General features: G+C 41.9%; 1 protein-coding gene across 4 annotated transcripts in view; it reads right to left on the reverse strand.

The window, feature by feature from the left end:
* Positions 1–19,129, reverse strand: part of LOC133537499 (gastrula zinc finger protein XlCGF57.1-like) — a 19,651-nt gene extending 522 nt beyond the window's left edge. The window contains exons 1-3 of one of the 4 annotated variants that reach the window (XM_061878570.1): positions 18,849–19,129; positions 3,161–3,687; positions 1–2,144 (exon numbers count right to left, since the gene is read on the reverse strand). The exon at positions 1–2,144 is cut by the window's left edge and continues 522 nt beyond it. In XM_061878570.1, the coding sequence (XP_061734554.1) occupies positions 946–2,144; positions 3,161–3,260 (1,299 nt within the window). In that variant the 5' untranslated portion in view covers positions 3,261–3,687; positions 18,849–19,129 and the 3' untranslated portion in view covers positions 1–945. Of the gene's footprint in view, positions 2,145–3,160; positions 3,688–12,219; positions 12,668–18,848 lie in introns of those variants that run through there. The other 3 variants (XM_061878571.1, XM_061878569.1, XM_061878568.1) reach the window with 3 other exon arrangements.
* Between the last annotated feature and the right edge of the window lie 6,955 nt (positions 19,130–26,084).

The raw sequence follows: 26,084 nt of genomic DNA on the forward strand, positions 1-26,084 counted from the left end.
GGTAACTTAAAGGTTTTTGTCAATTGTGCATCTTTGGGAGTGCTGCTGAATTAAAGGCCTACTGAAATGAGATTTTCTTATTTAAACGGGGATAGCAGGTCCATTCTGTGTGTCATACTTGATCATCTGAACATTGTTTACAATCATAGCCACCAGCAGCAAGAGCGATTCAGACCGAGAAAGCGACGATTTCCCCACTAATTTGGGCGAGGATGAAAGATTCGTGGATGAGGATAGTGAGAGTGAAGGACTAGGAAAAAAAAGGCGGGGGCAGTTGGAGCGGTTCAGATGTTATTAGACACATTTACTAGGATAATTCTGGAAAATCCCTCATCTGCTTATTGTGTTACTAGTGTTTTAGTGAGATAATATGGTACCTGAATGTCGGAGGGGTGTGTCCACGGGTGTGGTGACCGCTAATGTCTCCGGTGGGAGGAAGCAAGAGAGTCCGCAGCTGCAGGAGGCCGCAAGCTCCGTTCATGTCTACGGTAAGAGCCGACTTTTTACCACAATTTTCTCACCGAAACCTGCCGGTTGACATGTGGTCGGGAACCATGTTCGCTTGACCGCTCTGTTCCATAGTAAAGCTTCACCTTCGGGAATGTAAACAAGGAAACACCGGCCGTGTTTGTGTTGCTAAAGGCAGCTGCAATACGCCGCTTCCCACCTACATCTTTCTTCTTTGACGTCTCCATTATTAATTGAACAAAATGCAAAAGATTCAGCAACACAGATGTCCAAAATACTGTGTAATAATGCGATTAAAGCAGACTACTTATAGCTTGGATAAGGCTGGAAAAAAAATGTCCGCTACAATCCGAGACGTCTCGAGCGCGTCATCATACAAAAGTTTTTAACAGGAAATTTTTTTTTTTAGTAAACTTTTAAAAAGGCCGTATAGGCATGTGTTGCAATGTTAATATTTCATCATTGATATATAAACTATCAGACTGCGTGGTCAGTAGTCGTGGGTTTCAGTAGGCCGTTAATGTTTTTGCTCCAAGACACAGGATTATTGTGTTTCGCCTGTGTGTGTTTATTCATGTGTTTTACCATATAGGTCTTTTGAGAGAATTTTTCCCCACACACTGAACAACAAAAAGGTTTTTCTCCCGTGTGTGTTCTCATGTGCCTATTCATGGTTGATTTATCACAGAACATTTTACTGCACACTGAACACCGAAAAGGTTTTTCTCCTGTGTGTGTTCTCATGTGACTTTTTATAGTTGACTTTTGAGTAAACGTTTTGCCGCACAATGAACACTTAAAAGGTTTTTCTCCCGTGTGTGTTCTCATGTGTTTTACCATGTTCGACTTTACGGAGATTCTTTTACCGCAAACTGAACAACTGAAAAGTTTTTCCGCTGTGTGTGTTTTCATGTGTTTTACCACATATGACTTTTGAGAGAATATTTTACCGCATACTGAACAACTAAAAGGTTTTTCCTCCGTGTGTGTTCTCATGTGTTTTACCATATTCGACTTACTGGAGATCCTTTTATCACAAACGGAACAACTAAAACATTGTTCACCTGTGTGCGTTCTCATGTGTCTTACCACGTAGGACTTTTGAGAGAAAATTTTACCGCACACTGAACAACTAAATTTTTTTTGTACTATTTGTGTTCCCTTGTGAATGTCACCCAAAACTCCAAGTTTTTTAACTGTCACCTTTTCCGAGTCTTCAGAGTGAGTCCTCATATCCCCTTTACAGTCTGTATTGCTGCTCAAAGGTTGTTGGGCGTCGTTTTCGTCCTCAGGAAAGTGTGACGACGTGTCTTCACTATCCGAGAGTGGAGCGAAGAGGTTGTCTGCTTGTGATCCTCCACAGTCCTCATCATCTTCTGTTATGCTTTCTGGTGAGCTGCTTCTGGGAGGCTCTTCCCCTTTGTTCTTCTCACTTAGACTGTGATGAAGCTGTGAGGACTCGGGTGGTTTGTATTCATGGTATTCGGTCTTCACAGAGACACCAGCGTGATCGTCTTCCTTCAACGGTAGAAGATGCTCTCTATCCTGAGTGATCCAGAGTTCCTCCTCTTCCTCTTTGATGTAGGGGGGCTGTGGATCTTTCTGCTTCAAAGTGGAGCTCCCGTCCTGTTGCTGGGAGGGAATTTCATCTTGACGACCAATCAGCTGCTGGATATCTGCAAGACATTAGCAACAAAAAAAAAACACTTCACTTTCTGCCATATAAGTCTCGGTAGATATTTGCCTCAAGTCCCAGATTAATCGGCCAAATCCCGATCTATTGGATTGTTATTGAATAGTAACTTAAACACATGCTTATATTTCTAGGTTGCACAAAACTCACATCTGTTTAATGTTGTCTTGGATTCAAGAGCTCTGGGGTCATTTCAGGGAGGGAGTATTAGCAAGGACTTCATGATACAGTATGCATCCCTACACATTACAGTAGTGCAATATTGTCAATCAATCAATCAATGTTTATTTATATAGCCCCAAATCACAAATGTCTCAAAGGACTGCACAAATCATTACGACTACAACATCCTCGGAAGAACCCACAAAAGGGCAAGGAAAACTCACACCCAGTGGGCAGGGAGAATTCACATCCAGTGGGACGCCAGTGACAATGCTGACTATGAGAAACCTTGGAGAGGACCTCAGATGTGGGCAACCCCCCCCTCTAGGGGACCGAAAGCAATGGATGTCGAGCGGGTCTAACAAGATACTGTGAAAGTTCAATCCATAGTGGCTCCAAGACAGCAGTGAGAGTCCCGTCCACAGGAAACCATCTCAAGCGGATCAGCAGCGTAGAGATGTCCCCAACCGATACAGGCGAGCGGTCCATCCTGGGTCCCGACGAGCGGTCCATCCTGAGTCTCGACTCTGGACAGTCAGTACTTCATCCATGGTCATCGGACCGGACCCCCTCCACAAGGGAGGGGGGGACATAGGAGAAAGAAAAGAAGCGGCAGATCAACTGGTCTAAAAAGGAGGTCTATTTAAAGGCTAGAGTATACAGATGAGTTTTAAGATGAGACTTAAATGCTTCTACTGAGGTAGCATCTCGAACTGTTACCGGGAGGGCATTCCAGAGTACTGGAGCCCGAACGGAAAACGCTCTATAGCCCGCAGACTTTTTTTGAGCTCTAGGAATCACTAATAAGCCGGAGTCTTTTGAACGCAGATTTCTTACCGTCATGTGGACCAGCTTTATACTCTCGGCAGGGTCCTTGAGGGTGCATGGGACTTTGCCCAACCAGTCTAGATGTGCTTTGTGGACTTGAAGAAGGCATTTGACCGTGTCCCTCGGGAAATCCTCTGGGGAGTGCTCAGAGAGTATGGGGTAACGGACTGTCTGATTGAGGCGGTATGATCAGTGCATTGCCGGCAGTTTCCAGTGAGGGTTGGACTCCGCCAAGGCTGCCCTTTGTCACCGATTCTGTTCATAACTTTTATGGACAGAATTTCTAGGTGCAGTCAAGGCGTTGAGGGGTTCCTGTTTGGTGGCCGCAGGATTAGGTCTCTGCTTTTTGCAGATGATGTGGTCCTGATGGCCAGGATCATCAGCTCTCACTGGATCTGTTCGCAGCAGAGTGCGAAGGGACTGGGATGAGAATCAGCACCTCCAAGTCCGAGTCCATAGTTCTCGCCCGGAAAAGGGTGGAGGGCCATCTCCGGGTTGGGGAGGAGACCCTGCCCCAAGTGGAGGAGTTCAAGTACCTAGGAGTAGGGATGCACCGAAATGAAAATTTGTGGCCGAAGCCGAATAAAACTTAAACGCTTGGCCGAAGGCCGAATACCGAATAATGAATGCAGTTTTTCACAATTTTTTTTATATTGCATAAATAGCCTAGAATAAATATTTAGACATGTTTTTCAAATAAAGTAATTTTTTTATTGAATATTGACATTTTTTTAATATTCCAGTAGCCTTTGCTTTTCAAAAAAAGCACAAAGTTTTTCATTTATATTAGGCCTTCAAACAAAACATGCATTCCAAAAAAAAATAAAGTGCATTAAAGTGGATAAACCAACAACAAAAGTCTGCTTAGCCACAGTAGATATGCTAAAAATGTAAACAGAAGGCTCAAGTAAATCTCAATAAGTGTGTGCTTGTAACCTCATACACTTATACAGGTAGCCTACACAACAGGCTAATAATGTAAACAGAGGCCCCACTAAATCTCAATAAGTGTGTGCTTGTAACCTCATACACTTATACAGGTAGCCTACACAACAGGCTAATAATGTAAACAGAGGCCCCACTAAATCTCAATAAGTGTGTGCTTGTAACCTCATACACTTATACAGGTACACAACATATCATACACTTATACAGGTACACAACATATCATACACTTATACAGGTACACAACATATCATACACTTATACAGGTACACAACATATCATACACTTATACAGGTACACAACATATCATACACTTATACAGGTACACAACATATCATACACTTATACAGGTACACAACATATCATACACTTATACAGGTACACAACATATCATACACTTATACAGGTACACAACATATCATACACTTATACAGGTACACAACATATCCCAGGCCAGAACAGATTTGTCAATAACAGGACTTCAGCTAAAAAGAAGGAAACTAACTATGTATAAAACAATTTAAATTGAACACTGCACGTTGGTTGATTGCGTCACCGCGTCAAAAAATTGCGTCTTTGCGTCACACGCCACTATTCGGCCTTGCTTTTAACTCATTCCACCGAAGGCCGAATACCAAATACCGAATAATAAATGCAGTTTTTCGCAACTTTTTTATATTGCATAAATAGCCTAGAATAAATTTTTAGACATGTTTTTCAAATAAAGTAAATTTTTATTGAATATTGACATTTTTTAATATTCCAGTGGCTTTAGCTTTTCAAAAAAAGCCCAGTTTTTCATTTATATTAGGCCTTCAAACAAAACATGCATTCCAAAAAAAAAATAAAGTGCATTAAAGTGGATACGTCTCGCCTCGATTACTGTAACGTATTATTTTCGGGTCTCCCCATGTCTAGCATTAAAAGATTACAGTTGGTACAAAATGCGGCTGCTAGACTTTTGACAAGAACAAGAAAGTTTGATCACATTACACCTGTACTGTATATACCTTTATATACATATATACATACATATATACCTATACTGTATATACCTTTATATACATATATACATACATATATACCTATACTGGCTCACCTGCACTGGCTTCCTGTGCACTTAAGATGTGACTTTAAGGTTTTACTACTTACGTATAAAATACTACACGGTCTAGCTCCATCCTATCTTGCCGATTGTATTGTACCATATGTCCCGGCAAGAAATCTGCGTTCAAAGGACTCCGGCTTATTAGTGATTCCGAGAGCCCAAAAAAAGTCTGCGGGCTATAGAGCGTTTTCCGTTCGGGCTCCAGTACTCTGGAATGCCCTCCCGGTAACAGTTCGAGATGCCACCTCGGTAGAAGCATTTAAGTCTCATCTTAAAACTCATTTGTATGCTCTAGCCTTTAAATAGACTCCCTTTTTAGACCAGTTGATCTGCCGTTTCTTTTCTTTTTCTTCTATGTCCCACTCTCCTTTGTGGAGGGAGTCCGGTCCGATCCGATGGCCATGTACTGCTCGCCTGTGTATCGGCTGGGGACATCTCTGCGCTGCTGATCCGCCTCCGCTTGGGATGGTTTCCTGCTGGCTCCGCTGTGAACGGGACTCTCGCTGCTGTGTTGGATCCGCTTTGGACTGGACTCTCGCGACTGTGTTGGATCCATTATGGATTGATCTTTCACAGTATCATGTTCTCATATGTTCTCATAGTCATCAGTATCACAGTATCATGTTCTCATAGTCATCATTGTCACCGACGTCCCACTGGGTGTGAGTTTTCCTTGCCCTTATGTGGGCCTACCGAGGATGTGGTAGTGGTTTGTGCAGCCCTTTGAGACACTAGTGATTTAGGGCTATATAAGTAAACATTGATTGATTGATTGATTGATTGATTGATAAACCCACAACAAATGAATTATTGTCCTTTTGGCAAAAGTCTGCTTAGCCACAGTAGATATGCTAATAATGTAAACAGAAGGCTCAAGTAAATCTCAATTAAGTGTGTGCTTGTAACCTCATACACTTATACAGGTACACAACATATCCCAACGTCACCGCGTCACCGCACGTTGGTTGATTGCGTCACCGCGTCAAATAATTGCGTCACACGCCACTATTCGGCCTTGTTCTTAACTCATTCCACCGAAGGCCGAATGTGGCTTTTTTTGCCATATTCGGCCGAATATATTCGGTTACCGATTAATCGGTGCATCCCTACCTAGGGGTCTTGTTCACGAGTGAGGGAGGAGTCGATCGTGAGATCGAAGCGGCGTCTTCAGTAATGTGGACGCCGTATCGATCCGTTGTGGTGAAGAAGGAGCTGAGCCGGAAGGCAAAGCACTAAATTTACCGGTCAATCTACGTTATCATCCTCACCTATGGTCATGAGCTTTGGGTTAAGACCGAAAGGACAAGATCATGGGTACAAGCGGTCCAAATGAGTTTGGGTCTCTCCCTTAGAGATAGGGTGAGAAGCTCTGCCATCCGGGAGGAACTCAAAGTAAAGCCGCTGCTCCTCCACATCAAGAGGAGCCAAATGAGGTGGTTCTATATTGTCAATAATTTCTATAATGTCTATATTTCAGTTTTTTTCTGTGCAGATGGGGTGCTGAGAGTACTTTAAATGATCAACAAAATGAACTTTTTTTGATTTCAGCAAATGGCTGCAATGAAACAAAGAGGACCATTTAATGGGGTATGAATACTTTCTGTACCCACTGTAGATTGCAGTTCTGTGGGGAAAATGTTTTTAATCAGAATGTTGTACGGACATAAAAAAAAAAAAAAAAAATTCTGGTAACTTTCTTTCTCCTATGTCCCCCCCTCCCTTGTGGAGGGGGTCCGGTCCGATGACCATGGATGAAGTACTGACTGTCCAGAGTCGAGACCCAGGATGGACCGCTCGTCGGGACCCAGGATGGACCGCTCGCCTGTATCGGTTGGGGACATCTCTACGCTGCTGATCCGCTTGAGATGGTTTCCTGTGGACGGGACTCTCGCGGCTGTGTTGGAGCCACTATGGATTGAACTTTCACAGTATCATGTTAGACCCGCTCGACATCCATTGCTTTCGGTCCCCTAGAGGGGGGGGGTTGCCCACATCTGAGGTCCTCTCCAAGGTTTCTCATAGTCAGCATTGTCACTGGCGTCCCACTGGATGTGAATTCTCCCTGCCCACTGGGTGTGAGTTTTCCTTGCCCTTTTGTGGGTTCTTCCGAGGATGTTGTAGTCGTAATGATTTGTGCAGTCCTTTGAGACATTTGTGATTTGGGGCTATATAAATAAACATTGATTGATTGATTGATTTTATAGGGTGTATGCCAGGTAGTAGAGATACGCGGATAGGCAAGTATATCACCCGCAACCGCATCACCAAAGTCGTCATCCACCCGCCGTCCACCCGGACCAACATTTTATCAGGACCGTACCCGCCCGCCATCCGCCCGCTGAAATACATCAGAAGTCGGCCGACTTTACCACACACAGTGTTTTTTAAACCTGTTTCACAGAGTAATGAAGTCAATTGGTACCGCCAACGTTCTCGCGACTATCCAATAGCGTTCATCCGGATGACAAAAATATGGGCGTGCTTTGAAGCCATTGCCTTAGACACCTTCAACAACATGTACGAACCGATTGATGGTCCGGTAACATGTTGTGTGCAGTTTCCCAAACGCAACACAACAAATACCCACAATCCTTTGTATCCATGACACTCCCTGAATATATTTTACACCCCCGCGCCCCTAACCTCGCCCACCTTACCGACGCAGGGGGGCGGGGTTTGCTGCTAGCGGGGTGTATAAAATAGTCATTGCGAGTCATGAATACAAAGGATTCTGGGTATTTGTTGTGTTGCGTTTATGTTGTGTTACTGTGAGGATGTTCTCCCGAAATGTTGTTGTCGTTCTTAATTGGTGTGACTTCACAGTGTGGCGCATATTACTAAGAGTGTTAAAATTGTTTATATCACAACCATTAGTGTACTCTGTGTCACCCAGTATGCCTTGCAGTCGTGTGCGTGTTGCCGCGGAAGCCACACACAACATGATGCTGGACTGACAAGCAGATCGTACATGTTGTAGGAGGCGACAAAGCCAATGGCTTCATAGCACGCCCTAATACTTATTATCTGGGTGTATACCGGCAGTCATTCTAGAGGATAATAGCGTCTCCAATTGTCTTCTTTGCTTCATGAAACGGGTCCTGAATGGCTCTTTGATTGGCAAAGGATACCGATTCCAGAACCATGTACATAGAATATTTCCGGATGGTTCAACCGCCACCCACCCGAATCTAATTGAAATCTATTTTTTCATCATGTCAACCGCCCGACCCGCGGTTTATCCGTGGACTCCGCGGATGAGACCGCATACCGCGCATCTCTACCAGGTAGGGCTGGGCGATATATATCGTTATACTCGATATAACACGGGTTTGTGCGATATAGAAAATAACTATATTGTGATATTCGAGTATACGTTCTCACGCAGTTGCTTTTCGCTGCGGGCATTACACTACAGCAGGGGGGCTCACACTTTTTCTGCAGGTGAGCTATTTTTCAATTGACCAAGTCGAGGAGATCTACCTCATTCCTATTTATAATTTATATTTATTTATTTATGAAAGAGACATTTTTGTTAACAAGTTAATGGTGTTTAATGATAATACAAGCATGTTTAACACACATAGATTCCTTTCTTTCATGAAGACAAGAATATAAGTTGGTGTATTACCTGATTCTGATGACTTGCATTGATTGGAATTAGACAGTGGTGCTGATAACGTCCGCATTTTCAAATGGAGGAGAAAAAAAAGTCCTCCTTTCTGTCCAATACCACATGAAAGTGGTTGGATTTGGCATCTCATTTGTCCAACTTGCATACTGGTTTTTAAACACTTTGTTATGAGAGTAGCATATGTGTGTGGCCCTTTAATGTCTGGCAGCAGGTGAGTGACGTCAGTGAGTGTGCGGGTGGGCAAGCAAGTGAGAAAGCGCTCGCTGAGGGCGGGGGAGAAATACATTGGCATCAAACTCCGTAGCTTGCTAGCTTTCTGAGACTCTTATTTTGTTAGCACAGGCAGGATGAAACAGGTCTTTTATGGTGAAGACAGGAACTGTGCAGTCGCTCTTTAGAGTTTTGACAGTAGGTACGGAGTCTCTAGAAATAAAATGTGTTTCTCTGCGTCCGCCCTGTTAGTGATTTTTTTCTTAAATATGAGCTCGCAGCAGCCAGCGTCATCTCACAAGATCCTCGGGTGCCGAGAATGTCAAACAACTGACGAAAGGGAAGTCTTGGTATGATTGATGATTGCTCATTTTTATGTACATTTTTTAATGCCTGGCTTGAGATCGACTGACACACCCTCCGAGATCGACCAGTCGATCGCGATCGACGTAATGGGCACCCCTGCACTACAGGCTTTTCTCACTCTTTCTTGTCTCTCCTTCTCACAGAGACTTAAACAAGCGCACCTTCTTACATACGTCACACGTCCAACAATCTACACCCTCGCCGAGCAGAGAGGTAGCGACATGGGTAACCTTAGCTGTGGTATTAGTGGTGTGGTGCGAGTGGTATTACAAGAGAAAGAAGGTGCGAATCTGGTAATAAATGAAGGTAGAATTCATTTCCAAGAAAAACAGCAGGGGGTCCACCGTCTGGCGGTGGTTTGGCTTCAAGCGGGAATATGTCGAACAGACAACCGTAATTTTTCAAGTATGGGGCAAAAGTGTTGCTACAAAAAGTAGCATAACTGCTTATTTGTAACATCATTTGAAAAGTCACCCACTAGAGAATGAAGAGTGCTTGAAATTCTGCATGTCAACATCTCTGTTCGGTGCCACAACAACAAAATGTCCAAGCAACCATTTCCACATCAACACCGTATGAAAAAAATAGTCAACAACAGGAGATTACGTCCGCAGGAACCTACCACATAGCGAAGGGATTTGATTTCCTATTATGCAGCTCATTTTTATTTGACACTTATTGAAATATCTTGTGTGACATCATGCACTTTATTTGTTTTAAACTATTGTAGTGACGTTCTGTACAAAAAGTGCACTTTAATTTAGTGTTGTTTTGATATGTCATCTTAGTGACATCATGCACAAAATGGCACTAACAGTTTGTTTTAAAATGTCTTTGATAATCTTGCACTTTCTGTTTTGGAAATGACATGAATGTTTGTGCCACTGTTTAATAACTGTTTAATAAATACAGTTATGGTCAATTGACCAAAACTGGTCAATTGACATATAATCATATTGATGCATATAATCATACTGTAATGTAGACACATAGAATCATCATACTGCTGTGATTATATGCATCAAGTGTTCATTCAAGGCTAGGGCAAAATATGGAGATATATATTGTGCATCGAGACATGGCCTAAAAATATTGAGATATTAATAAAAGGCCGTATCGCCCAGCCCTACCATGACATTTTGAAACGTTTTTTTATTCATGCATTATGGTGTTTCTTGTTCAATCATAGATGAGCTGTGACTTAAAGTATAATTGCTTTGTAAATACACAGAGATTAAGTCTAAGTTCATTGAGTTATTCTGTGTTTTTGCAGTTGCACCAATTTTTTGCTGAAAATGTTCAACCATCTACAGAGTTTTTTTGTCAAGAGGATTTTTCGGGATATGTACATTTTCATAATGTGCTTCTACTATTTTGGGTGGAAGTAAAACAGAAAAAAAAAAATCTAAAGTTGTCGTGGTTGTATTTTTAAGATATTATGCCCTGATTTTACCCATCTGGCCCATGTGGTAATAGATTTTCTTCCATGCGGCCCCTGAGCTAAAATGAGTTTGACACCCCCGGTTTATGCCCTGTTACAAATCTGAACCTGATTCGATTTGAAACATTGCATATGATATAAGGAACTGTAGATGAATTAGACTACACACACACACACACACACACGCACACGCACACGCACGCACACGCACACGCACACGCACACACACACACACACTCTATGTGGTAAAGTAACTGACTCCTAATTATGCTTAACTCAAACTTTATTACTTCCCTGCTTGACACTCAGCATCAAGGGTTGGAATTGGGGTTTAAATCATGTTAGAATTATTATGGAGAAGTTATCACACAACGCTTATGCTTAAAGGCCGTTGCTATAGTTATTATCAATTGTGCTGAAGTTGTACTTTTTCTATCTGTGCTAAGAGACAACTTGCACCGTGAAGCCCTCTCTACTAAATCCTTTCAGCAAAAATATGGCAATACTGCGAAATGATCTAGTATGACACATAATATGGATTGCTATCTACGTTTAAATAAGAAAATCTCATTTCCGTAGGCCTTTAATAGATGTCATCAGTGTTTGAACCTGACAAAAATGATTTTTGGGCTCGGCCACCACTGCTGCTCACTGCTCCCCTCACCTCCCAGAGGGTGATCAAGGCTGATGGGTCAAATGCAGAGAATAATTTCGCTACACCTAGTGTGTGTGAGACAATCATTGGTACTTTTAATTTTTTAACTTAATTGGAGGGCTTCACGGTGGCAGAAGGGTTAGTGCGTCTGCCTCACAATATGAAGGTCCTGCAGTCCTGGGTTCAAATCCAGGCTCGGGATCTTTCTGTGTGGAGTTTGCATGTTCTCCCCGTGAATGCGTGGGTTCCCTCCTCCCACCTCCAAAGACATGCACCTGGGGATAGGTTGATTGGCAACACTAAATTGGCCCTCGTGTGTGAATGTGAGTGTGAATGTTGTCTGTCTATCTGTGTTGGCCCTGCGATGAGGTGGCGACTTGTCCAGGGTGTACCCCGCCTTCCGCCCGATTGTAGCTGAGATAGGCGCCAGCGCCCCCCCGCGACCCCAAAAGGGAATAAGCGGTAGAAAATGGATGGATGGATGGAACTTAATTGGAGAGCACCACACGGATACATTATGCGCTGCCTAGGACCCCGCCTGAACCCCTAGCGGTGGTCACGGCGCTGCCTGATCAAAAATGTCACATTAACATGACAACATTCCCTCCACCCATAGTCCAGTCAAATATGCCTTTTAGTGTAATACACAACCCGCGGAAAACGACGTCGATACCACACACTAGTCTGTCAACAAATGAAGAAACGGACTAACCTTGTTGTCTCGATTTGGAACGGAAGTCGAATCGTTCCGCAATCGAACTGGGTTTCGGCGCGAAGTGATCCGTTAATATCTGAAGCATCTCCGTCAATGTCACGTTTGTATCCGCAGGCTGGCACAAAGCCCGCAACACCGAACACACTTTGGCCCCACACGAAGTCAGGAAGATTGCCTTCTGTTGGCCCTCGTCCGTGATTTTGTTAGCCAGCAAGTAAAAGTGCAGGCGTTCAGCATATTGTTGCCAATCATCCGTCGCCTGGTCAAACGCCGTCAAATTTCCCAACAACGCCATTGGAGTAAAGTCACTTAGTCTTAATTATGCTCAACTGGAATTTTATCAAAGCACACAAACACATTATGCACCTCTGCTTTAAACAATTCTCGTTGCCTAGGACCCCGCCTGAACCCTTAGCGGTGGTCACAGTGCTGCCTGATCAAAATTGGCACAATAAAGCAGAAGTCCCCAACCTTTTTGTATCCGCGGACCGGTCATAATTATGCTTAACTCAAACTTTATTACTTCCCTGCTTGACACTCAGCATCAAGGGTTGGAATTGGGGTTTAAATCATGTTAGAATTATTAACGCTTATGCTTAAAGGCCGTTGCTATAGTTATTATCAATTGTGCTGAAGTTGTACTTTTCTGACTGTGCCAAGGGACAACTTGCAATCTTGGATTGCGAGTCGTCCTGTATCAGTGTTTGCGTCCAGACCCTTCCTGCTGACTGCCAAGGGCAAACATCGAGTACCTTGACGCAGACAAAGCAGAGACAGGGTGATATCACAAGTGTAAGCACATTTCCATATCTGAATAATCATATATTGTGTCTAACTGGGGCAATGGAAATTACCCCGCTTTCTTCAGAAACAGCCTCAGTGATGTAACCAGGGACCCCCCGAATAAATGGTGGAGCGCGTGGGCTGTGCCTTAGAGCGTAGGTTGGAACTGTAATTAAGTGTGCAGCCCAATACCTCTCTCCTCATGAGTAAAATTGAACTCTGTCTCTGCATGATTCCTTGCTTCTTGTCTGTTTAATAGAACCCTTAGCGGTGGTCACAGTGCTGCCTGATCAAAACTGGCACATTAAAGCAGAAGTCCCCAACCTTTTTGTATCCGCGGACCGGTAATAATTATGCTTAACTCGAACTTTATTACTTCCCTGCTTGACACTCAGCATCAAGGGTTGGTATTGGGGTTTAAATCATGTTAGAATTATTAACGCTTATGCTTAAAGGCCGTTGCTATAGTTATTATCAATTGTGCTGAAGTTGTACTTTTCTAACTGTGCCAAGGGACAACTTGCAATCTTGGATTGCGAGTCGTCCTGTATCAGTGTTTGCGTCCAGACCCGTCCTGCTGACTGCCAAGGGCAAACATCGAGTACCTTGACGCAGACAAAGCAGAGACAAGGTGATATCACAAGTGTAAGCACATTTCCATATCTGAATAATCATATATTGTGTCTAACTGGGGCAATGGAAATTACTCCGCTTTCTTCAGAAACAGCCTCAGTGATGTAACCAGGGACCCCCCGAATAAATGGTGGAGCGCATGGGCTGTGCCTTAGAGCGTAGGTTGGAACTGTAACTAAGTGTGCAGCCCAATACCTCTCTCCTCATGAGTAAAATTTAACTCTGTCTCTGCATGATTCCTTGCTTCTTGTCTGTTTAATAGAACCCTTAGCGGTGGTCACAGTGCTGCCTGATCAAAACTGGCACATTAAAGCAGAAGTCCCCAACCTTTTTGTATCCGCGGACCGGTCATATTTATGCTTAACTCGAACTTTATTACTTCCCTGCTTGACACTCAGCATCAAGGGTTGGAATTGGGGTTTAAATCATGTTAGAATTATTAACGCTTATGCTTAAAGGCCGTTGCTATAGTTATTATCAATTGTGCTGAAGTTGTACTTTTCTAACTGTGCCAAGGGACAACTTGCAATCTTGGATTGCGAGTCGTCTTGTATCAGTGTTTGCGTCCAGACCCGTCCTGCTGACTGCCAAGGGCAAACATAGAGTACATTGATGCAGACAAAGCAGAGACAGGGTGATATCACAAGTGTCAGCACATTTCCATATCTGAATAATCATATATTGTGTCTAACTGGGGCAATGGAAATTACCCCGCTTTCTTCAGAAACAGCCTCAGTGATGTAACCAGGGACCCCCCGAATAAATGGTGGAGCGCGTGGGCTGTGCCTTAGAGCGTAGGTTGGAACTGTAACTAAGTGTGCAGCCCAATACCTCTCTCCTCATGAGTAAAATTTAACTCTGTCTCTGCATGATTCCTTGCTTCTTGTCTGTTTAATAGAACCCTTAGCGGTGGTCACAGTGCTGCCTGATCAAAATTGGCACATTAAAGCAGAAGTCCCCAACCTTTTTGTATCCGCGGACCGGTCATAATTATGCTTAACTCGAACTTTATTACTTCCCTGCTTGACACTCAGCATCAAGGGTTGGAATTGGGGTTTAAATCATGTTAGAATTATTATGGAGAAGTTATCACACAACGCTTATGCTTAAAGGCCGTTGCTATAGTTATTATCAATTGTGCTGAAGTTGTACTTTTCTAACTGTGCCAAGGGACAACTTGCAATCCTTGATTGCGAGTCGTCTTGTATCAGTGTTTGCGTCCAGACCCGTCCTGCTGACTGCCAAGGGCAAACATCGAGTACCTTGACGCAGACAAAGCAGAGACAGGGTGATATCACAAGTGTCAGCACATTTCCATATCTGAATAATCATATATTGTGTCTAACTGGGGCAATGGAAATTACCCCGCTTTCTTGAGAAACAGCCTCAGTGATGTAACCAGGGACCCCCGAATAAATGGTGGAGCGCGTGGGCTGTGCCTTAGAGCGTAGGTTGGAACTGTAACTAAGTGTGCAGCCCAATACCTCTCTCCTCATGAGTAAAATTTAACTCTGTCTCTGCATGATTCCTTGCTTCTTGTCTGTTTAATAGAACCCTTAGCGGTGGTCACAGTGCTGCCTGATCAAAATTGGCACATTAAAGCAGAAGTCCCCAACCTTTTTGTATCCGCGGACCGGTCATAATTATGCTTAACTCAAACTTTATTACTTCCCTGCTTGACACTCAGCATCAAGGGTTGGAATTGGGGTTTAAATCATGTTAGAATTATTATGGAGAAGTTATCACACAACTCTTATGCTTAAAGGCCGTTGCTATAGTTATTATCAATTGTGCTGAAGTTGTACTTTTCTAACTGTGCCAAGGGACAACTTGCAATCTTGGATTGCGAGTCGTCCTGTATCAGTGTTTGCGTCCAGACCCTTCCTGTTGACTGCCAAGGGCAAACATCGAGTACCTTGACGCAGACAAAGCAGAGACAGGGTGATATCACAAGTGTAAGCACATTTCCATATCTGAATAATCATATATTGTGTCTAACTGGGGCAATGGAAATTACCCCGCTTTCTTCAGGCACAGCCTCAGTGATGTAACCAGGGACCCCCCGAATAAATGGTGGAGCGCGTGGGCTGTGCCTTAGAGCGTAGGTTGGAACTGTAACTAAGTGTGCGGCCCAATACCTCTCTCCTCATGAGTAAAATTTAACTCTGTCTCTGCATGATTCCTTGCTTCTTGTCTGTTTAATAGAACCCTTAGCGGTGGTCACAGTGCTGCCTGATCAAAATAGGCACATTAAAGCAGAAGTCCCCAACCTTTTGGTATCCGCGGACCGGTCATAATTATGCTTAACTCGAACTTTATTACTTCCCTGCTTGACACTCAGCATCAAGGGTTGGAATTGGGGTTTAAATGATGTTACAATTATTAACGCTTATGCTTAAAGGCCGTTGCAATGGTTATTATCAATTGTGCTGAAGTTGTACTTTTCTAACTGTGCCAAGGGACAACTTGCAATCTTGGATTGCGAGTCGTCTTGTATCAGTGTTTGCGTCCAGACCCTTCCTGCTGAGTGCCAAGGGCAAACATCGAGTACCTTGACGCAGACAAAGCAGAGACAGGGTGATATCACAAGTGTAAGCACATTTCCATATCTGAATAATCATATATTGTGTCTAACTGGGGCAATGGAAATTACCCCGCTTTCTTCAGAAACAGCCTCAGTGATGTAACCAGGGACCCCCCGAATAAATGGTGGAGCGCGTGGGCTGTGCCTTAGAGCGTAGGTTGGAACTGTAACTAAGTGTGCAGCCCAATACCTCTCTCCTCATGAGTAAAATTTAACTCTGTCTCTGCATGATTCCTTGCTTCTTGTCTATTTAATAGAACCCTTAGCGGTGGTCACAGTGCTGCCTGATCAAAATTGGCACATTAAAGCAGAAGTCCCCAACCTTTTTGTATCCGCAGACCGGTCATAATTATGCTTAACTCGAACTTTATTACTTCCCTGCTTGACACTCAGCATCAAGGGTTGGAATTCGGGTTTAAATCATGTTAGAATTATTATGGAGAAGTTATCACACAACGCTTAGGCTTAAAGGCCGTTGCTATAGTTATTATCAATTGTGCTGAAGTTGTACTTTTCTAACTGTGCCAAGGGACAACTTGCAATCTTGGATTGCGAGTCGTCCTGTATCAGTGTTTGCGTCCAGACCCGTCCTGCTGACTGCCAAGGGCAAATACCGAGTACCTTGACGCAGACAAAGCAGAGACAGGGTGATATCACAAGTGTAAGCACATTTCCATATCTGAATAATCATATATTGTGTCTAACTGGGGCAATGGAAATTACACCGCTTTCTTCAGAAACAGCCTCAGTGATGTAACCAGGGACCCCCCCGAATAAATGGTGGAGCGCGTGGGCTGTGCCTTAGAGCGTAGGTTGGAACTGTAACTAAGTGTGCAGCCCAATACCTCTCTCCTCATGAGTAAAATTTAACTCTGTCCCTGCATGATTCCTTGCTTCTTGTCTGTTTAATAGAACCCTTAGCGGTGGTAACAGTGCTGCCTGATCAAAATTGGCACATTAAAGCAGAAGTCCCCAACCTTTTTGTATCCGCGGACCGGTCAACGCTTAATAATTTGTCCTGCGGCCCGGGGAAGGGGTGGGGGGAATCCTTTTTTTTATTTTTTTTTATTTTTTTTAAATTTTATTTGTCATGAAAAATGGACGTTTTTGTCATGAAAAAGGGAGGTTTTTGTGGTTGGTGCACTAATTGTAAGTGTTATGTTTATTTAATAAAATATTTTTTGTTTTTTTTGTTTTTGTTTTTTTGAATAAAAATGAATAAAAAATACTTCTGCGGCCCGGTATCAATCGGGCCGTGGCCCGACCGGTGGTTGGGGACCACTGCATTAAAGGCCTACTGAAATGAGATTTTCTTATTCAAACGGGGATAGCAGAACCATTCTATGTGTCATACTTGATCATTTCGCGATATTGCCATATTTTTGCAGAAAGGATTTAGTAGAGAACATCGAGGTTAAAGGTCGCAACTTTTGGTCGCTAGTAAAAAAGCCTTGCCTGTACCGGAAGTAGCAGACGATGTGCGCGTGACGTCACTGATTGTGCTTACACCGTGCAGGGAAGAAAAATAAAAATCTCAGCCCGGGCTGCCTTGCCTCATCGAGAAACGTGGCTTCCCTCGGAGAAACTGCCGGCACGGACACCCCTCCGACTTTCAGGTACGAGTACGACCATATAATCTCACTAAAACACTAGTAACACAATAAGCAGATAAGGGATTTTCCAGAATTATCCTAGTAAATGTGTCTAATAACATCTGGATCGCTCCCACTGCCCTTGTCTTTTTTTTTCTTTTTCTAGTCCTTCACTCTCACTATCCTCATCCTTGAATCTTTCATCCTCGCTGTGGACTCTCTTGCATCCTCCAACCGGCCACCACCGACCGACGAATGCTTACACCGTGCAGGGAAGAAAAATAAAAATCTCAGCCCGGGCTGCCTTGCCTAATCGAGAAACGTGGCTTCCCTCGGAGAAACTGCCGGCACTGACACCTCCGACTTTCAGGTACGAGTACGACCATATAATCTCACTAAAACACTAGTAACACAATAAGCAGGTAAGGTATTTTCCAGAATTATCCTAGTAAATGTGTCTAATAACATCTGGATCGCTCCCACTGCCCTTGTCTTTTTTTTTCTTTTTCTAGTCCTTCACTCTCACTATCCTCATCCTTGAATCTTTCATCCTCGCTCAAATTAATGGGGAAATCGTCGCTTTCTCGGTCTGAATCGCTGTCGCTGGCGATGATTGTAAACAATGTGAGGATTATTTACTTTTTACTTTAAATTGATCTCAATTCTGTACACTGCTGCTGGAATTTTAATTTTCCTGAAGGAACTCTCCTGAAGGAATCAATAAAGTACTATCTATCTATCTATGTGAGGAGCTCCATAACCCGTGACGTCACGCGCACATCGTCTGCTACTTCCGGTACAGGCAAGGCTTTTTTATTTGCGACCAAAAGTTGCTTACTTTATTGTCGATGTTCTCTACTAAATTCTTTCAGCAGAAATATGGCAATATCGCGAAATGATCAAGTATGACACATAGAATGGACCTGCTATCCCCGTTTAAATAAGAAAATATCAGTAGGCCTTTAGATCACCAAGTTTTTAAACGTTGATTTTTTTATTTTCATTAAATCCTGCTTATAAACACGTAAACTGACCTTTAACCTGAATCACAATTTGAGTCTTGCGGGCAGCTTCCATTTGTTGTCGTCGTCGCTCGTTCTCTTCTCTTGTTCTGCAAAGTTCCGCCTCGTATGACGATATCGTTCTTTCAAACAGGCGGAATATTTCATCGGCTGCCACCATTAGTCGATCCTTCACCAACTCTTTTAACATTTTTGAATGTTATATATCGTCGCTGACGTTTGTGTCGCGACTGTAAACTCTGCCCTTTTCTTCTTCTTCTTTCGAGTTTCCGGCAGACGACACCATGGACATCTTATAAGGGTGCACAGCAAGGAGCGCTACTGCGTACTGGCGCTGACGAGACGCGGGGCCGCCATCTTGGAGTGGTGATCCGCTCCACTCAGTGCAATTCACTTGGCAGGAGCAATGAACTCTCAGCGCATTTAATTCATCTTAACTCACTGAATACCACTGTTTTTCACGCAGTTTTTTTTGTCATACGTGTAGCTATGATAAAAGACATGTTTTGGCGTGTTTTATTAGTCATAGTTTGCTTAACAGTAATAGAATATTCGTATATGCCAGGGGTCACCAACCCAGGTAGCCCGTAAGGACCAAATGAGTAGCCCGCTGGCCTGTTCTAAAAATAGCTCAAATAGCAGCACTTACCAGTGAGCTGCCTCTATTTTTTAAATTGGATTAATTTACCAGCAAGCCGGTCTCGCTTAGCTCGACATTTTTAATTCTAAGAGAGACAAAACTCAAATAGAATTTGAAAATCCAAGAAAATATTTTAAAGACTTGGTTTTCACTTGTTTAAATAAATTCATTTAGTTTTACTTTGCTTCTTATAACTTTCAGAAAGAAAATTTTTGAGAAAAAAATTACAGCCTTAAAAATGATTTTAGGATTTTTAAACACACATAGCTTTTAAATTCCTTCCTCTTCTTTCCTGACAATTTAAATCAATGTTCAAGTAATTTTTTTTATTGTAAAGAATAATAAAAAAATTTTAATTTAATTCTTCATTTTAGCTTCTGTTTTTTCGACAAACTATATTTGTGGAATATTTCTTCAAATGTATTATGATTAAAATAAAAAAAAAATATTCTGGAAAATCTAAAAAATCTGTAGAATCAAATTTAAATCTTATTTCAAAGTCTTTTGAATTTCTTTTAAAAATTTTGTTCTGGAAAATCTAGAAGAAATAATGATTTGTCTTTGTTAGAAATATAGCTTGGTCCAATGTGTTATATATTCTAACAAAGTGCAGATTGGATTTTAACCTATTTAAAACATGTCATCAAAATACTACAATTAATCTTAATGAGGAAAATTTACTAATGATGTTCCATGAATTCTTTATTTTATTTTTTCAAAAAGATTCCAATTAACTAGTTTTTCAATACATTTTTTTCAGTTAAATTTTGAATTTTTAAAAAGTTGAAATTGAAAATAAACTATGTTTCAGAATTTTATTTTCATTATTTTCGTGTTTTCTCCTCTTTTAAACCGTCCAATGAAGTGTTTTTTTTTATAATTAATTCTCGACAAAAAAACTTCCGTAAAGGGGAAAAAAATGTACGACTGAATGACGGACAGAAATACCCTTTTTTTTTATATTCATCTGTTTCTGTATATATTTTTTGTGAGAAATCATTAAGATGATCAGTGTTTCCACAAAGATATATATCATTAATTATTAATAATAACATAGAGTTAAAGGTAAATTGAGCAAATTGGCTATTTCTGGCAATTTATTTAAGTGTGTATCAAACTGGTAGCCCTTTGCATTAATCAGTACCCAATAAGTAGCTCTTGGTTTCAAAAAGCTTGGTGACCCCTGGTATATGCTATAAGTCAGTGGTCCTCAACCTTTTTTCAGTGATGTACCCCCTGTGAACATTTTTTTTAATTCAAGTACCCCCTAATTAGAGCAAAGCATTTTTGGTTGGAAAAAAGTGATAAAGAAGTAAAATACAGCACTATGTCATCAGTTTCTGATTTATTAAATTGTATAACAGTGCAAAATATTGCTCATTTGTAGTGGTCTTTCTTGAACTATTTGGAAAAAAAAGATACAAAAATAACTAAAAACTTGTTGAAAAATAAACAAGTGATTCAATTATAAATAAAGATTTCTACACATAGAAGTAATCATCAACTTAAAGTGCCCTCTTTGGGGATTGTAATAGAGATCCATCTGGATTCATGAATTTAATTCTGAACATTTCTTCACAATAAAATAAATCTTTAACATCAATATTTATGGAACATGTCCACAAAAAATCTAGCTGTCAACACTGAATATTGCATTGTATTTTTTTTCACAGTTTATGAACTCACATTTATATTTTGTTGAAGTATTATTCAATAAATATATTTCTAAAGGATTTTTGAATTGTTGCTATTTTTTAGAATATTTAAAAAAAATCTCACGTACCCCTTGGCATACCGTCAAATACCCCCAGGGGTACGCGTACCCCCATTTGAGAACCACTGCTATGAGTGACCAGACATCCGAGATCAAAACTGGGAATATAATCCCAGAGAAGGGGGAAAAAACGGTCAGCTATTTTTAAATTGAAGAAACAATATAATTAGGTAATATATACATGCATACATTGTGGATTGAACTCTCACAGTATCATGTTAGACCCGCTCGACATCCATTGCTTTCCTCCTCTCCAAGGTTCTCATAGTCATCATTGTCACCGACGTCCCACTGGGTGTGAGTTTTTCCTTGCCCTTATGTGGGCCTACCGAGGATGTCGTGGTGGTTTGTGCAGCCCTTTGAGACACTAGTGATTCAGGGCTATATAAGTAATCATTGATTGATTGATTGATATATCCTACATTAAAGTTGGGTTTGAAAGCTAGACTAAATGTAGACTTGTATAAAACTGTGTAGCCACTGTCCATCTGATTGTCTAGTTAGCTAACATACATTAAACACACAATCTGGATTGTAGTCCTAATTTTTACCTTCATCATTTATTTCAACTTTGTTATTCAAGTATATCATTTAATTAATTTAATTGACAATCTATTCTATTATGATCATAGTCTAGTTTGCTAGCGGCTACGATTTCCGTACTATTGAAGATCTTTGCTCCGTCTCAACTCTCTGGTAATATTCTTTTCACAAAATACAACCAATAGTACGTTCATGTTAGATCTAACTTGTGAAAAGTAAACCCCCCGATTCCTATTTTCAACAGTCCGCTCCTTTGAGCAGGAAAACGCTGAACAAAAAATCTTTGTTTTCTACCTGTCAACTGTCAGTTTAGGCTGCTCGCCAGCTGCTCATCACCACTTCAAGATGGCGGCCAGATTTCTCGCGTCACAGCTACCAATGCTGCATCTACTTGTAAGATGTCTTTGGACGACACACTTGGTGTACTACTGCCCTCCGCAGGCTCTTAGTGGTATTTCTTCATCACCTCAGATTTTGTTGTAATCATGTTTTTTTAAACCCTCTTTTTCAGTTTTCCTGGTGTTCCCAGCTGAGAATAGTATTTTGTGTCTTTACTCACAGTTTGGCACAAATGATGGCTCTCTCTGCATTAACTACAGGGAGGAGGTGAAACATCTGGTAGACTGGTGCAGAACCAACAACCTGGTCCTGAACGTCGACAAGACCAAGGAAACACCTATCCAGCCACGCTCCACTCTTCAACAACGACACAGCAGTGGAGAGGTTAAGCAGCACCAAGTTCCTGGGGGTGCAGATAACTGACAATGTGACCCTGGTCCCTACATACAGCAGAGCTCAGCAGCACATGCACTTTTGGCGTCGGATGAAAAAAAACACAGCTTTCTCCCCCCCATTCTTACTACATTCTACAGAGGCACTATAGAGAGCCTACTGCCTAACTGCATCTCTGTCTGGACTGGAAGCCTCTCCAGAGAGTGGTGAGGACGGCGGAAAAGATCATTAAGACTCCTCTTCCTCCCATCCAAGAGGTCGCAAAAAACAGCTGACCAGGGCTCAGAAAATCCCCAGACTCCTCCAACCCCCATCAAAAACTGTTTTCACTGCTGGACTCTAGACAGAGGTTCCGCAGTCTCCGTAGCAGAACCTCCAGGTTCTGAAACAGCTTCTTCCTTCAGGCCGTAAGACTCTTGATTGCATCATAATAATCCCCTCAATTCCCCCCAAAAATGGATTAACTGGCTGTAATTTAAAGACAATATAACATACATCCATAAACGTGGATGCAAATGCAAAAGTGCAATATATGTATCTGTACAGTAATCTATTTAGTTATATCTGCACCCTATTGACTTTTTATCCTGCACTACAACGAGCTAATGCAACAAAATGTAGTTCTCATTTGTTCTGTAAAGTTCAAATTTGAATGACAATAAAAAATAAGTGTCAGTCTAATATTCAGTGCAAACTCCTCATCCCTACAGGTGCATTTTCCATCTGGTATGTTTACCCATCATTTTGTTTAATGCACAGCAGTGGTGGGTCGTCAGGGCCAGCAGGGCCTTCTCTGTTGGCCCTAATGGTAAATGGGTTATACTTGTATAGTGCTTTTCTACCTTCAAGGTACTCAAGGCGCTTTGAGACTATTTCCACATTTAACCAATCAATCAATGTTTATAGCCCTAAATCACGAATGTCTCAAAGGGGTGCAAAAGCCAAAGTGGGCTGGCTCAGGGTGGAGGACAGAGTCAAACAACTTGCACCGAGCCTAGTCTATAAAATCCGCTACACCTCCTTGATACCGAAGTACATGTCAAACTACTTCCTTAACGTAAATGACCGCCATAACCACAACACCAGGGGGAGCTCCACAAACCACGTTAAACCCAGATTCCGATCTAACAAAGGTCTTAACTCATTCTCTTTCTATGCCACATCAATGTGGAATGCACTCCCAACAGGTATAAAAGTAAGTGCATCTCTATATTCCTTCAAAACCGCTCTAAAACAACACCTCCAATCAACTTCAACACTTTACTAATACCCTCCTCCATTCACATCCCATCTCCCCGGATTATAAACAACTCAAATGTACTTCTAATGTATATACTTGTTCTTATGCTATCTGAACTCACTGGCTGTACATATCCTACTAAATAAGACCTACACTGTTTCAATGTCCACATTTCTCTGTTGATGACTGAAGTACTGATATCAACAAAGCTCCTCATCCCACCCCCCGGATTGTAAATAATGTAAATAATTCAATGTATATACTATGATGATTAACTTGTGTGATGACTGTATTATGTTGATAGTATATATTTGTACCATGAATTGATTAACGTGGACCCCGACTTAAACAAGTTGAAAAACTTATTGGGGTGTTACCATTTAGTGGTCAATTGTACGGAATATGTACTGTACTGTGCAATCTACTACTAAAAGTATCAATCAATCAAAAAGCCACAACGACATTCACCCATTCACACACTGATGGAGGGAGCTGCCATGCAAGGCCCTAACCAAGACCCAACAGCAGCAAGGGTGAAGTGTCTTGCTCAAGGACACAGCAGACGTGACGAGGTTGGTAGAAGGTGGGGATCGAACTGGGAACCCTAAGGTCGCTGGCACGGCCACACTCTCAACCAGCGCCACGCCGTCCCCAACAAAACCAGAACTCATGATCAAAATTAAAGAAAGAAGTAATTTTAAAATTTACTTTCCATGAATATCTAAAATTATTCATATTCTCCTTTCAAGGCCTACTGAAAGCCACTACTAGCGACCACGCAGTCTGATAGTTTATATATCAATGATGAAATATTAACATTGCAACACATGACAATACGGCCGCTTTAGTTTACTAAATTGCAATTTTAAATTTCCCGCGAAGTATCCTGTTGAAAATGTCGCGGTATGATGAGGCGTGCGCGTGACATCACCGGTTGTAGCGGACATGTTCTTCCAGCACCACTCACGGCTAAAAGTCATCTCTTTTCATCGCATAAATACACAGTGTTCTGGACATCTGTGTTGCTGAATCTTTTGCAATTTGTTCAATTAATAATGTAGAACGTAAAGAAGAAAGATGTAGGTGGGAAGCGGTGTATTCCTTTAGCAACACAATCACAGCCGGTGTTTCCTTGTTTACATTCCCGAAGGTGAAGCTTTACTATGGAACAGAGCGGTCAAGCGAACATGGTTCCCGACCACATGTCAACCGGCAGGTTTCGGTGAGAAAATTGTGTTAATAAGTCGGCTCTTACCGTAGACATGAGCGGAGTTTGCGTCCTCCTGCAGCTGCGGACTCTCTTACCTCCTCCCACCGGAGACACTGGCGGTCACCACACCCGTGGCCACACCCTTCCGACTTTCAGGTACCATATAATCTCGCTAAAACACTAGTAACACAATAAGAAGATAAGGGATTTTCCAGAATTATCCTAGTAAATGTGTCTAATAACATCTGAATCGCTCCCACTGCCCTCCCCTTTTCTTTTTTTTCCCTAGTCCTTCACTCTCACTATCCTCATCCACGAATCTTTCATCCTCGCTCAAATTAATCCGGAAATCGTCACTTTCTCGGCCCGAATCGCTCTCGCTGCTGGTGGCCATGATTGTAAACAATGTGAGGATGTGAGGAGCTTCACAACCCGTGACGTCACGCGCACATCGTCTGCTACTTCCGGTACAGGCAAGGCTTTTTTTATTAGCGACCAAAAGTTGCAAACTTAATCGTCGATGTTCTCTACTAAATCCTTTCAGCAAAAATATGGCAATATTGCGAAATGATCAAGTATGACACATAGAATGGACCTGCTATCCCTGTTTGAATAAGAAAATCTAATTTCAGTAGGCCTTTAACATTTTTTTACCTTTGTCCCATTAGCTCCAGAAGACAACATCTTGAACTTGAGGTTACATTCGGAGCCAAGATTCTACCGCCTTGTACGAGTGATTTAATTAATCAATCCACTTTATTTATATAGCACTTTTAAACAAAGTGCTACACAACAATATAAACTATAAAAAAAAAAAAATCCTTAGCTCCACCAATGACTGAATAAAAACAAGAAAAATAAATATAAAACCAAATTTAGAAATAAATATGACTAAAAGTGATTTTAAAGGATTAAAACAAATTAAAACAATAAATAGAAATCAAAATTTAAAAACACAGAGGACCACAAAACTCAGGTAGTGTTAAAAGCCATTTAACGTACCAAAGACCATATCATATGTGGGCGGCATAGCTCGGTTGGTAGAGTGGCCGTGCCAGCAACTTGAGGGTTGCAGGTTCGATTCCCGCTTCCGCCATCCTAGTCACTGC

Source organism: Nerophis ophidion, linkage group LG18, assembly GCF_033978795.1.
Source record: "Nerophis ophidion isolate RoL-2023_Sa linkage group LG18, RoL_Noph_v1.0, whole genome shotgun sequence".
In the NCBI taxonomy this organism is placed as follows: domain Eukaryota; kingdom Metazoa; phylum Chordata; class Actinopteri; order Syngnathiformes; family Syngnathidae; genus Nerophis; species Nerophis ophidion.